We start from the raw sequence: 13,709 nt of genomic DNA, 5'->3' as shown, positions 1-13,709 counted from the left end.
TCATAGACCTGGGCGCCTAGATTGGTGCCTAGATTCTAGGGAACCACACCCTCTTGCATAAAGTCTTGGCGCAGATCTTGGTAGTGCCAGCACATCCTATCTTGCGCATTTTAGCCCGCGTTAGCCGCCAATACGAAAATGAAAATTTCCCGATTTTGTTCGCTTTCACGTGGTTGCAGTAGTGGGCATGCTAGGCTATATGCAGCTAGTTGCGCGAGGTTGCACGACCAACCTGGTCCAGTACACAGCCTGCCAGCGCCAGTGCAATTACAGCTATTGGCGCACAGATGACGATAACTATCTGTGCCCCAACGGGTACGGTCCGTTCGTCTGTTCTGGATGGGCTGGGCTCGTTACGAGAAGTAAGCCGGGCTGGTAGTCGGTAATTGATAAAATGCCAGTTGATGTCGTGAACTCACAAGAGTCATGGTCAGGGTAAGTGATGTACGGCCCGGATGTTGTTGTCGGCCCGCCCGGTGATTTGCTGCACCCAGTAGGTCCCATCGCACAAACGTATCCACTGAGTCGTGTGTATCAGCAAGGCGTGGCGGGCAGTGATGGGTGACATGGCGGTTGAAGCCTACTACCAACCTGGGGCAGCACTTGTATGCCGTCTCCCCAAACTGCAAGACCTTCCACATTTCCCACATCGTCGGGTCTGCGAGGTCCGAGCTAAGCTCCATCCCTCGAGTCATTTGGCAGGCTGTCGTGAATGGAGATGGAGTCCCCGGCGGTATAGCAGATGGAAGGCAACTTGGGTCCTCTTGAATCAACAGAGCGAGAGCGTCCCCGTACATTGCGGTGGTGCAGTGCTTGCCATACACGTATGCATATGGGTGGGAATCTGAAATCCTTGAGCCACTGTGAATGGGCTGAAAACATCGGGGTGTTGGTGTGAAGGTCGTCGTGAGAGGACCGAGATTTGTAGTGGGCCACACGGCGTATGCATCATAAACGCTATTCCGGGTAGTTGACATGCTGATATCCCTCGTACCAAGATCGAGGGTCAAGGACGAATCCGCCTAGAGAAACACTGCTTACGGAGTACAACCCCCCTTCAAGCTAGAGCAATGGTACTGGGCCTATTATTGGGTGGAGAGCGGCAGAGCGGCGCCTACTAAGATATATGACGGCCCCCAAATGCAATCACCCGTCACGCTTTGACCAAACCCTCTCAACCAACAGGATGAAACCCCACAGCCCTGGCTTCACATCATCCCGGCTTATTCCTTCGGTCTAAATTCGCCTCGAAATTTATAATTTGAAGCGCCCCCCCTAAGGTTCAACTTCCCATCTTGCCGTCCTTGGCCTTACATGCGTTTCCGAACCTGTTATTCCTCCTTCTAAGGAGGAGTTCTGTGACAGAGATGCCCGAAACGGAGACGCCGGGGCAACGTGGCATAAAAATGAACCCGATCGCAGGTTTTTCTGCAGTGTCCCATCCCTTGCTCGCTTCGGAAGAGAACCTAGATGAGGGGGTCGTCCAGTCACCGATTGATAACAGAGGGACAAAGGCAGCGCGCAGCAAGCCGATAACCCACCGTGGTAGGAATTATTTCCAAGGCTGGAAATTCACCATTTTTGGAGCCTTCACAGCAAGCTTTATTGTCCTGTTCTTCAACTTGGGGTTTCTACTCTACTGTGTCACCCATTCAAAACATGATGCCGTCGATCTTTATCCGATCGCAGAGCAAGATGCCTATCGAGCGCAGATAAAGCACCAGATCGGTACGCTTCTTTTCGAGGGTAACTGCGACGAAGTGCATCGCTTGAGTACAGGGTTCCACCTTGTGATAAACATCTTGAGTACCACTTTGCTGAGTGCAAGCAACTTTGGAATGGTATGTGGAAAGATGCCCCATTCAAACTTCCCGGAATGTGCATTGGGGTGCTCAAAAATTCATGTAGCAATGTCTAGCCGCACCAACACGGCATTATATAGACCGAGCACACGAAAATGGCCGCTGGTTTGATGTTGGGGTTCCGAGTATCCACAACCTTTCGAAGATATCCAGGATACGCTTATGCCTATGGCTATGCTTGGCGTCGTCATCTCTACCGTTCCATCTTATGTACACTTCCTCCTTGCTGCCCGACTTCGAATTGTTGCTGAGCTGGAAATCACAGGTACAACTCGGCCATATACTCCACGACGTCAGCTACCGCCTACGATATCTTCACCGGCCCAGATTCTCTGGGGCAACAAGAGTTTTCCAGCCTGAATTTGACGTATTTCTACGACTTGGATACGGGGGAAAACGCCTCTTTCCATGAACTCTACTCATCAGCCAAAAATGGGAGCTTGCACCGCCTCAGCAACGATGAATGCATTGCTGCATTTGGAGTGACGTTCCAAAGTGCGTACAGAAGATTACTGCTCGTCACCGATGATCCTGGCAGCAACGATATCTATGAATTTGTCTACGAAAATAGTGTCTACCTTCCGATTTTCAACACAAGACCAGGTACAAGCCCATATGCGTGGATATGTGGCAACTTATTGCAAGAAACTCATAACCTCTGTAAACGTTCGGACTCGCTTGAGATTCTCCCGAGATCACTCAACAATGATTGGCCAGTTGCTATCCCAAATGCTAATAATGTGGCTTCTGATACTATCGTCGATGTCCAATATTGCATGGCGGAGGCGAATGACGGGTATTGCAAGCTGCAGTATTCATTCCCGCTGATTATTATCGTGATAGCATTCAATTTGGTCAAGAGCAGTATTCTAGCCTACATGTGGCTCGGGATCAGGAATGCCCCCATCCTGACTATTGGAGATGCCATTGCGTCTTTCTTACATCGTTCGGATCGCCACTCGCGGAGAGGCTGTCTTTTGACCGGCCGCGAGGCTAGCTCGAGGAATACGCCGACCCAGCCCTTACATGAACCGAGAGCATTTCGAGACACGCGGGTAATATGGAGCAAGGCTGCCTCTGGTCGCCGATGGGCATGGAGCATAATACTTTGGCTGACAGCAATCGCCGTCTGCGTCGGGCTGTTGATCTACGGACTGAGCGCGGCGGGTGGAACGTCATCGATCGACTGGCAACAGGCGCTCGGCTCGTCCACTTCGAAAACCATCATATACGGCGATAACTGGCCAAGCTCCTTGATATCAAACGTGTTGATCGCCAACATGCCTCAACTCATTTTCTCATTCCTGTACTTCGCTTTCAACGCGCTGATTACGACGATGACCCTGGCCGCTGAGTGGAGCGGCTATGCCCAGCAGCGAAAGGGCCTCCGCGTCTCACAAAACCCGCAGCGAGAGCAGCGGACGAACTACTTCCTCTCCATCCCGTATCGCTATTCAATTCCCTTGTTGATCACCTCCACCCTCTTACATTGGCTCATCTCCCAGAGCTTGTTTATGATTGGAATCGAAGCGTTTGGAAGCGATGGGTTGCGCGCCGCTGCAAGCGATTTCATCACCTGCGGCTGGTCCCCCGCGGGGATGGTCGGTTCTATCGTGGTCGGCTTGGTGATGGTCTTGGGCGTGTTCTGTCTTGGGCGCCGGCGTTTCGAGTCTGCCATGCCAGTTGCATCGAGTTGCAGCCTCGCGATTACGGCGGCATGCCACCCGTCATTTGATCCGAACATTGACGACGAAAGTAGAACCAGGTACGACGGAGCAAACTGGGACTCAGAGCTGGAGGAGGAAGACCGGTCACTCGCACGAGTCAAGTGGGGCGCTGTGCCTGTCAATGGTCCCATCGGTCATTGCACGTTCACCGATGGCGACGTCGAGATGCCTCGGCAGGGAGAATTATACCAGTAGGCATGCCGGTTGCAGGTCTCTCGGCATGCTGCCCCCACTCTCGATGACTGGCTTTTGGCTACATCTACAATACCGACAAGCAGATGATGAAGGATCTTTTTTTAATCAACGAAACTCATCCATGTGATGGCTTTACGAACTTGAATCAGGAAATCAATTTCGCTTCTCGGAAAACACAAGAGGCCCTTTATCCCGCTCTAGTGCGACGCGTATTTCTTCCGATATGTGCAGCAACTGACCGACGTTCCTTAGCGATGCGGTCTCATGCTCGGGAGTGGTGTCAAGGTGGCTCATAGCCAAGGCGATCACCGAGTCCTTTCAAAGAATAGCGAGCTGTCGCCGGCTGGCTAACGGAATGTTGGCCAGCCCAGTCGGCGAGGTGGGGTGCACAGTGATAGAACGGGTCTTTCTGGCAAGGACCTGTTGTGAGAAAATATCAAATGGCCGAGTTAGGATCGTCACCATGGCGTAAAAAGTGGCCAGATGGATTCCGCGGAGGGTCCACAAAACCCCGAGACTTCCCAAGGGGCCTCGTGATGCCTGGTCAAAGACATCGATATTTCTAAGCCGGCGCCTTTTGTTATTCTCAGTATACCAAAGCCATTTCCCTTGGCTAAGAGCACTGGATAACAGGGCCAACAGTGCCGCGCGAGTCGCTGCGGTAAGTCCGGCCACCAGACTGTTGAGTATCAACGCGCCGAATGGCCATGCCGTAGCCGAGACACCATCGTAGTGGTGGAGGATCACAATCGAAATCGAAAATGAGCTCAGAGGCACAAAGGCGGCTAGAACCTCTGGAGACCAGGTTATCCCATCGTACTATCTAGGGGATTTGAGGATCTGGGAGGCGCCAGGTCCTGTTCTCCGTTGTTGATGCTCATCGCTGTCTTTTGCATAGGGAATAGATTGAGCGGGGTCTGACTGGCTGGGTTCAGTCATTGTGTAGAAGAAAGAGGTGAAGGAGAAAGAGGAAACGGTGGGGGTGTGCAGCATGAAGAGGAGTGGGGAAAGGAAGATACGACAGGTAGCGTAGATATCATGGATGTATTGCTTGAATCGTTCCGAGCACTTTTGGCCCCCCACCTGTTAACAATCCATTTTGTCAACCCACCATTGTCGTGCCCACTACGCTAATGGGCTTGGTCGGCTTTGGCCTAGTCAGTGGACGACTCTTTACTTGTGTCTGCATGGAAGCTTTCGGCTCATCGTCTCTTCAGCTAGGGCCTTGGCTGTGACGCACGGAAATGAGAAGCCATGTTTCGAATGGGGAGGCAAATTGAAGAGGGTGGCTCTGGTTTCTCTGGTTTCCTCGGGACCACGTCTTTACGTCGATAGCTCGCTAAAACTTATATTGTTGTCGCATTAGACAGTCTCAGTTGATTTCGCCGTTCGCCATGGCCCACAAACCCCTGTCGTTCTGACTCATAGCCCCCGCTATGTCCAGGCCATGGGATTGAAGGATAGAATAGACCCCTTGACACCATAAGAACATATCCCTATCACCACAGTCAATGTAGCATTTACTGGCTTGGGAAGTCGCAACCATCACGGCGTGCCCCGATGACATCTGGTTGCTGGGTTGCATGCAAAATGCTACCGCGCGGCATATCTCTCCGGCACATTGACGCATACGAGTAGCGTCCGCACATTTGTTAATGGTCTTTTCGGCTTGTTAGACACATCGGCCAAGTACCGTGCGTGCTATCCAGAAGAGCAGGAATATTTTCGCGTTACTCAAGGCTGGGAATCTATACGGCTTCATGCTTGGATCCGGGGGCAAGAGCGTAGGCTGGCAGGCCAAGTCGCTCCTTGGGCAAAGGGAGGGGAAATCATCAAGCTCAAGCCGCTCGAATGTGATCCCTGAGTCGAGCGCTAGGCAGTGATGCAGCAGCCTTTTACATTTCGAGTCACGGTCTGGTGCTTGGTGGTGCGCGAGTATTGCCGCCAATTTTCGATCTGTAACGCCCCACACTCGCGGAGTAGATCAAAAGTCTTATCCATTGGAGTTTTATTCAGCCCGAGCGTTAGACAAGCCCAATCCACGTCTCGCTGGAACTTGGGGTCGAAGCCAAAACATGTCTAGACATTCGATGAGTCGACGTAGCCCTGAAGACACAACAATCGGGCGGGTCAGGGTTAATAGACTTACGACGCAACACTTCTGGCGGTTTAACATCGAAGTCACCAAATCTTTGTCCCTGCATTGACTGAGGTCAAGCTGCTTCAAGACAGCAGAGACCCCTTGAACATGTAAAAAACAGTTGCGTAGGGCATCGCCCCCACCGTGCATAGTCTAGAGCTGCTTCGTCAAATCTTATATCTCCGAGCCAGATAAATAGAGTCTGATGGATGCGCACCTCATATGCACTGAATACAATTGTCGCGTAGAGAATATCTAGCGATGGCTTGCGATTTCGATGGATAATCTGCGCCAGCATCTTCAGCCCGCTGTTATAGAGCTCAAGCCCATGACGGGCCAGATTGGCATCGCCAGTCTTTCCTCCCAGATAGACCGAGACCAGTGAGATGATGGACCGGTCGAACAGCTCAGACTCTCCTGCTAGGTTTGGAAAGCGACTCATCAAAAAGTACCAGCTATCATCCTCGCCATTAAGATAGATATTGGGCGCGAAGTAGACCCCCATGTAAGTCGAGAACAGCTGGGTTCGCACTTCGGCGTTCGTGTTGAACACTGGGGCTAGGGCCAGGGGTTTTAGATGGCTCACAAGCTGAGCAACAGGTCTTGAGGACAAGGCAACTCCATTACGTTCCTGGCGAGAAACTATCGTGTGGTAGAGAAAGTTTCGGTGCTGATCATAACCAGGGCATAAGATACCTTTTTTCTTGCACCTAGCACATTCTGGCTCTCCAAGATCACACTACAGCGATATATAAGCACAAAAAGCGCTACTTTTGAAAGTGAGCTATAGGAGACAGTACCTTGATTCGGCGTTTCCTGCAATTTGCACAACCTTTAGATGTGTAAGGGGGGCCGCCCATCTTCCCCTGGTGATAAAGTGATTTGGGGCTGCTGGATACGCGATCAGGGATGTTAAAACGGTCGGGATTATTTTGATCCTTCCACCTGCCGTTAACGACAGGTCTTATAAGTAATTAGGTAGTGCGTGTTTGGCAAGCTTTGTAAGCCCCTCCAAAAGCAGAAGATGGGGGCCGGGGACCGTGCGCGGATCGCTTGTGGACCACGAGATTAATTCTCGCGCCTTGCAGTTTGGATTTCGCCCCCATAATCAGATCTTTACCCGTCCAGACTAGGTGCGATTCTTCCTGCCTCCTCGTGCATTCAGTCAGCAGAATGGGTCCCTTCCAGCACGTGACTATAGCACTTAGATAAAAGAACGAGTAACTTAACTATCCGCTAGGATTCATCCCCTGCCCCAGATAGGGCAAGTATTCCGCGAATGCTATTGTGACGGCGAAGAAACCCCGCTGGCAGTGAGTACATGGGTGGTGCGGAGAATGGGGGATGTCGGGATTTCGAATACGCTCCAGGCTAACAGGATCCTATCTTATCGTGGGCCTTGACTCAAGGAACTCAAATCTCTTTCTGTCCGCCTCAAAATGGTGACCAAAGTGATGAGACCAAATCCTTTATGGTTGTTGAGGGGGATATCTCTATCCGTCCCTTCTCAACGTCCTCCTTCATTAGCCGCCCGGAGGTCGCGTGTTAACCCTTCGAACTGCTCCCGGAACTCTTTTGCAATCAAACAGACCGATTTGAAGTGGTCTTTGCGCAAGCTACCATCCCCTTTCTCGCTGACCGCGAGGGCGGGGGCGCCGTTGACCATATTTCGGCTCTGGCGACCGCTGAGCTTATGATCACCGCGACCCTTCCCTTCCATCACATCCATGCTAGTGTATTTTCCAATAAAAGAGATATAAATACTAACTTAAGAGTTTCATAAATATTTATACTTACTTAACTATATTATAAGATTATAAAAACAACTAAAAATTGGTTGCGTAAAAAGCCGCTATAGAAATTCTCTAGAAACTCTAATCTTAGTACTGCGTCTGGTTTTTTCTAGTCTACCTCTTGACGAGACATCCCTCCCCTGGGCAATCGATGAGATCTTGGATGTCTTGCGAAGAAAGCTATATTCCGAGGCAGTAGCTTGGGGAACAGTGCTGCGATGGTATCTATCCCGAGCGCCTCCAAATCTGGGCTTGGGGATAGCAAAATTCCCGAAGCAATACCGGTGGTTTTGCACCTAACGGTCGGTGGTCTTGTATCGTCCAGGTAGAGCACTACACTGGGCTGGGATAGACCGTACCTACGAGTATTCGTTACCCTAATGATCGTTCGTCATCGGCAAATCCGACAGCCCCCTCCAAACTCAGTCGGCAATCCCGGGCACGTGATCGCATTGGCCCCCCCCCAGAAAAAGGGGCTGGCTGGATTGTTAGGCAGAATTTCCCCGCAGCCAAGCAAGAAAATGTCTCAGAGCATAATTCAAGCTTATCTTCGCCTGCAGATTACTGCCAGATATGCTACATACAATCATGCATCATCTGCCGTTCTGAGTGACTATCTTTCCCTTCGGCCACCTTGCCCCTTAAGCCGGCATCATATTTCCCTTTAGCACCGACATCCGACCATATTAAGATCAATTCTAAACGCCAACCCTTTTCTTGCTATCACAGCTACCCGACCAAAACACGCAGCAACTGACCCCCCCCCCTTTCCCGAGCAGTATGCTCACTTCTTCGTCCCTGATCCCCATAAGCGCAGCAGATCCGAACACGCAGCCATACTACCGAACCGACCGGGCAAGGGCTGCCCCAGTCTCGCCGACCGGTGCTCCGGGAGCTGCAGCTGGTTGAGCCACGCCGCCAACCCCACCCCCGCCTGCGTCGCGTCGTATGCCAGTGCCACCGCGGCACTGACCCGCCGGGACGGCTTCCTCCCGCTGAGCGCACGCATTCCATCCTCGATGCGCAGCACGTGTCCGCGGTATGCCAGGTCCTTCATCTCCAGCGATCGCAGCCCGGGGAGGTCGTCGCGGATGCCGTCGCAGAACTGGCGCCAGAGGTCGCTGACGGCGTCGTAGAAGGGGTTCGAGCGGGTGGGGGGGTCGATGCGGTCGAGGAGGCTGACGCTCACGAGCGAGAGGGTCTGCAGGGTCGGCGCGGCGGTGCGGAGGAAGGCCCGGAAACTGGGCTGCGTGACTTCGATCCAATGGAGGGAGAGGGTGGACAGGCGCGTGAAGTGGATGTGCTGCGATAACTGGGTGAAGTGGTGGGCGGGCAGCTCGTCTTTCGTGCTCCATTGGGAGACTTTGAGGGTGGTAAGGGTCGGGGCGGCGGCGAGGAGGAGGCGCGGGAGCGGGGATTCGGTCGTGTCGGAGTGGGGGTCTGCGTATTGGAGGCATAGATCGAGGCTTTGAAGGGCTTGGAGATGGGGTTGGAGGGTGGTGTAGTGGGTGTCCGTTAAGGTGAGCTGTTCGGGGGGGATCCCGCAGTGTTCGCCTTCGCTGCAGGTGCGCAGCTGTTGGATCTGCGCGGTGGAGGTGGGGATGGCTTGCAGCAGGGCGGAGAAGACGGGCGCCCGGATGCTGCGATTCTCTTCACTCCATAGGTAGTCTGGGCTTCTTTCCCAGTTGTGAGAGATGTGTGGGTTGGCGAATGGGTGGTGGTTGAGTCTGCGGCGTAAGGCCTTACGGCCAAGACAGGGCGGCTGTTTGTGTCCTGCTGCGGAGGGAGGGTAGGTTTCTAGGCCGACGGTGGAGAGATTCGTGAGTTGCTTCATGCAGGTCGCGAGCGTGTGTGGGAGGGAGTCGGCTTGTATGAGTTGGAGGTGGTCTGCTACCGCGGATTGATACAATTCGTAGTCGGTTCGCAGGTTTTCGATCGCCCATCGAACCAGCTCGGTGATGGAACTGTGGGTGCCGTGCGCCACCGCTGGCTGGTCGAAGTACCCCGCAGCCATGAGCTTGGCCTGCACGAAAGTATCGTAGTCAACATCGTAGTGGCCTCGAAACACCTCGGGAACCAGCCAGAGCTCCTGCACGTGCGCTCGAAATATCTCGTGGGTGGCGATGGCTTCGAGTTCTCGAAGCCCGTCAGATGTGATGAGGACACTGATGCGCTTGACATGACGACTAACAAACGTCGCCAGCGATTTCGAATATAGCACCCGACATGACAGGCGGAGAGCACACCAGTCAGGAAGACCCAGATAGAACCACACAGCATCCAGGATCTCATTAGGAAGGTCAACGAGGGACATGTTGAGTGAGTCTCTCAGAGACTTCGGTGACCTGAAGGGAAGTGGAGAAGAAGGTGAAGTATGCAAGGGGGCAGGCGCCAACCGCCGTTCTTATTTGCTTTTTCATTTTACTCACCCCTCACTTGATTGACAGGGGAGGGGGTAAAGAAGGGGCCGAAAGGGCACATGAGCCACAGGAGCCTCATCGCGTGGGATTTCCCCAATTTAACAGTGAATGTCATACTAACTGAGCCACCGGCCCGGCTAATGTGGCCCTGTCCATGAGGTGATCCTCCACGATCCACCGCTGACGCTTACGTAGCCTTCCCCCCCACTTCAACACGTGCGAAAAGACCCCCTATGGACTGAATTAGAGTTCTCTTACATATTCCAGACGGAATCAGCTAGAGTCCCCAGAGAATCCCATTTCCGGACTAATTTCCGCAGACGAAGCTAACCCCCAAAGTAATATAAGGTAAGCCTTTCCGACGAGGCTGCAGGCTATAGTCCCCACCCGCGTATAGCTCTTAGCGCCGATGATCGCATTCATTTTGGGCAATTCGCTCGTCTAATTAATCTACTTATGTTGAAGCTGCACTATGTTTGCCTCGGAGTCGGAAGCTCTTGAGGTTTTCCTCCAGCTCAAATCTGCGTAGCTTCCACAGTACCGAATCAACAGTCCGACCGTCGGCAGTATAATCCCATTTCCTGAGACTTGAGATCTAGCTCCTGGGTGGCATGCAGTACCTCGTCAAAAGCGACATTCCACGAAAAGAACGTCGTTGGTTGGGCTGGTGTAGATGGCGTGATCTTCCTGGGGGTCATTGTGAGAGAAGAGTGTTAAGGGTCAGATGTGCTAACTCGGTTGTTTCCCGAAAAGGGGATTCTTGGAGAAATATCTTTATAGGCGTTGTAGAAGGCTGCCAGGATATGTCTGTGCAAGGGGAAATCTTTTTATTCCCCTGGTTGGCCGCGCCTCCACTCCGCCCGCTCGGATATGGCCCCAGGCCAGTTCGACTCCACCTTTCCGATGCTGCCCTAATCTTCTTGTGAGCGCTGGGCGCATCGAAACAGAGAAGTGTATGGATCTGTCTCGACTAGCTTTTCGACTATAGAATTATCTCTCACGCAAAGCACCATGACTGATACTTGCACACTCTGCATTTGCTCCATATTGAGGTGGAGGAGAGTTCCGACCCTCCCCAAAATGGATCCATGGTGGCGGTTGCCCTACGGGCGATAGCGAGCAACTCACAGCAGTCCGATAATTGGGAGTCACTCTTTTGGAATTTCATGTCAAGAACATCAACTAAGTTTGATAGCCTCAGTACGGAGTCAAGAGGGTCTGTGAAGTGTCCTACTCAGCTCATGGGGCTAGCCAACGTTACAGAGCATATGTATTGCTTATACGACCAAAACGCTATATACATCCCGTGATCCACCAGTCCCACCCCAACTCCTGCGATCCCAGAAATGTTCAAAAAGTTCAACAGCTGAAGAATTCAAAGTCCACTGCCTTCTGCGCAAAACAACGGTCGCGGGGCTTTCGACGCAGCGTTTGGTTGGGAGTTCATCCCGCGACAACACACCCATGGAAAATACCCTGAGCCTGAGGCAAAATCTTTGTACTCCGGTCCCCTCGCCCCTCCTCTTTCACATATTCGTAGCGTGTATACTAAGCATCATTGGCCTCAGCCTTCCGCTCCGCTTGCACTTTAGCCCAAAGCAACTGCGCCCCCGGGTGGTTCTGCTGGGCCATATACCCGATTGCATCCTCATGCTGCTGGAGAGCCAACAATTCATAGGAACCCTTTCCTCCCAGACTCCACTCGGGCAACGTCTCTCCATTGAGGGTGTAAGAATACTCCTCCCCCACCAGTTGGCAGCTGTACTGCTCCTGGGTCAGGCCCATGGGCAAGTAGTCCTTCTTGTGCTGCACGCGGTAGTTCACGACCGGGTGGATGTAGGCGCAGGTGGCACCGAGGACTCCCGTCTTCTTTTTCTCGTCGCGGTACATGTTGGCACTGGGCGCGCGCGGCTTCTTGCCATTGGGGATATACATGTTGGAGAAGCTGTCGGGCATGTCGCCCAGTCCCCAGGTATAGTGGCGCGTTTCGGTGCACGGGGCCGGGGTGAGGGGGTGCATGACGGCGGACCCAAGCCACCTCGCCCCGCGACCCAGGTACTCCCCCCAGGACTCGGTCTTGGCCATCTCCTTCTGCTTCTCCAGGGCCGCATTCAAGGTCGCAATCGTCGCCTGCCGGTCCGTGTAATGATCCTTGATGGTCTGTTCGCGGATGCCCACAAATGGCGCGATCTGGTCCAGCATCCAGGCGAAGACGATGTTCGACATCTCCTCCATGTCGCCGTAATTGTTCAACGTGTCGCTCGAGCCGCCGCCGATGTTGATGTGGTAGCCGGGGAACCACACCTGCGTGAGCTGCGGCGTGCCCAGATTGAGATGGTCGTCGCTGATCACCAGGTCGCGTCGGGCTTCCCAGACTGCTTTGCTGGCTAGGTTGATCTCCTTGGCCAGCTGATCCAGGGTCTCGTAGTCCGTCGGATACCGCTGGCCGTGCTCCTCCGCCTTCTTGACCAAGTCTCTTCTGAAAGCTCCGGCCTTGTTCAGGATAGCCTTCTTCTCGTTGACTTCCTTGGCGAGTCTCGCTCGGACTTCCGGGATTGAAGCGTCGGGATAATCCGAGGGTAAGCACCAGACCTCGGGGTAAAAGGCCTTGCGGTACTCATCGAGGGCCAGCGCCTGGAATGCATGCTTGATATGCCGCGAGAGGGTCACGTTGTGCCAACCGGGGGGGTCCTTCCACCACATCAGGTTCGCGGGCAGCTGGACTCCCGCCACCTCGGGAATCCCCAGCGCCTGGACGGTGTCATACACGGCCACGACCTCCACCCCGCGCGAGTCCGTCTGCGCCCAGCGCTCATTAGGGTGCATCTCCCAGGCCAACCCGGTGGCGGCACCGGGATGCTTCCGGTGTTGCTCGCAGGCCTTCCCGTCCACGAATTGGAAGTAGTCGTCGCTGTTGTAGAAGACCCCCTTCCGCTTCAGGTTCTTGTACTGCTTCCACAGGTCCGGGAAGCGGTGCAGCTTGTGCGGCTCGCAGATGCCGGCGTCGGCGATGAGTCCGGCGACCGCGCGGGCCGTGTACGCGCCGCGCGAGAAGCCAAGGCACAGGATCTTGTCGCCGCGGTTCCAGTTCATCGCGACGAAGTTGTAGGCCTCGACGATGTTGCCGTCCAGCCCGTCGCCCACGGCGCCCTCCAGCATCTTGCTGACGGCCAGCGAGGTGGTGCCCACCCCGGAGTCGTACCAGACCACCTGCTGCCAGTCCTGGCCGTCGATGTGGGCGACGGGCTTGATGGCCCGGCACAGGCGCGTGATGTTGGAGGGGGAGTTCTGCTGCCCGGACACGGCCGTCTGCCATGTTCCGTCGAAGCAGAGGATGATCCGCTTGGGAGCGTATGCGGAAGACGTAGTCCGAGCCATCCTGCTGGTTGAAATATGCAAGTTTTTGAACAACTTGGTGACAGATTAGCACACTTACCCGGGAACTCTCTAGCAGATTTATATTCCTGGGGGTGAGTGATGGAGGGATTTACCCCTGAGAAATGCCGGGTCGGCAGGATTGCCCCCGTTTGGTGTCTTCGTATACTCAGCTGGCGGCCATCCGCCACGCTACC

At 53.8% G+C, this 13,709-nt stretch overlaps 4 protein-coding genes across 4 annotated transcripts; 1 reads left to right on the top strand and 3 right to left on the bottom strand.

Annotated features, from left to right (window-relative positions):
• Positions 1-1,406: 1,406 nt before the first annotated feature.
• Positions 1,407-3,784, top strand: BO66DRAFT_450920 (uncharacterized protein; the record flags this gene model as incomplete). Its single annotated transcript, XM_025651841.1, has 4 exons — positions 1,407-1,641; positions 1,696-1,841; positions 1,909-2,072; positions 2,128-3,784. The coding sequence occupies 4 exons, from the start codon at positions 1,407-1,409 to the stop codon at positions 3,782-3,784; spliced, it is 2,202 nt and encodes a 733-aa protein (XP_025504366.1).
• Positions 3,785-5,156: 1,372 nt separating this feature from the next.
• BO66DRAFT_450917 (Zn(II)2Cys6 transcription factor domain-containing protein) lies at positions 5,157-6,842 on the bottom strand (the record flags this gene model as incomplete). Its single annotated transcript, XM_025651840.1, has 6 exons — positions 6,725-6,842; positions 6,142-6,663; positions 5,934-6,077; positions 5,755-5,863; positions 5,478-5,698; positions 5,157-5,444 (listed from the first exon to the last, which is right to left on the bottom strand). Exons 1-6 carry the CDS (start codon positions 6,782-6,784, stop codon positions 5,157-5,159), a joined length of 1,344 nt encoding a protein of 447 aa, XP_025504365.1. The 5' UTR covers positions 6,785-6,842.
• A 1,532-nt stretch (positions 6,843-8,374) lies between these two features.
• BO66DRAFT_450909 (uncharacterized protein) lies at positions 8,375-10,031 on the bottom strand (the record flags this gene model as incomplete). The annotated part of the gene is made up of 1 exon (XM_025651839.1): positions 8,375-10,031. The coding sequence occupies one exon, from the start codon at positions 10,029-10,031 to the stop codon at positions 8,502-8,504; it is 1,530 nt and encodes a 509-aa protein (XP_025504364.1). The 3' UTR covers positions 8,375-8,501.
• A 1,363-nt stretch (positions 10,032-11,394) lies between these two features.
• Positions 11,395-13,604, bottom strand: BO66DRAFT_391686 (T6SS phospholipase effector Tle1-like catalytic domain-containing protein). Its single transcript, XM_025647313.1, has one exon. The coding sequence runs from the start codon at positions 13,513-13,515 to the stop codon at positions 11,686-11,688; it is 1,830 nt and encodes a 609-aa protein (XP_025504363.1). The 5' UTR covers positions 13,516-13,604; the 3' UTR covers positions 11,395-11,685.
• Positions 13,605-13,709: the final 105 nt, after the last annotated feature.

Source organism: Aspergillus aculeatinus (genome assembly GCF_003184765.1).
Source record: "Aspergillus aculeatinus CBS 121060 unplaced genomic scaffold BO66scaffold_22, whole genome shotgun sequence".
Lineage (NCBI taxonomy): Eukaryota > Fungi > Ascomycota > Eurotiomycetes > Eurotiales > Aspergillaceae > Aspergillus > Aspergillus aculeatinus.
Note: the sequence above shows the minus strand (reverse complement) of the source record. Positions and strands in the feature narration are given on the sequence as shown.

Coding starts and splice junctions, on each gene's coding strand:
- BO66DRAFT_391686 (XM_025647313.1), bottom strand. CDS start 13,515: ATGGCTCGGACTACGTCTTCCGCATACGCTCCCAAGCGGATCATCCTC.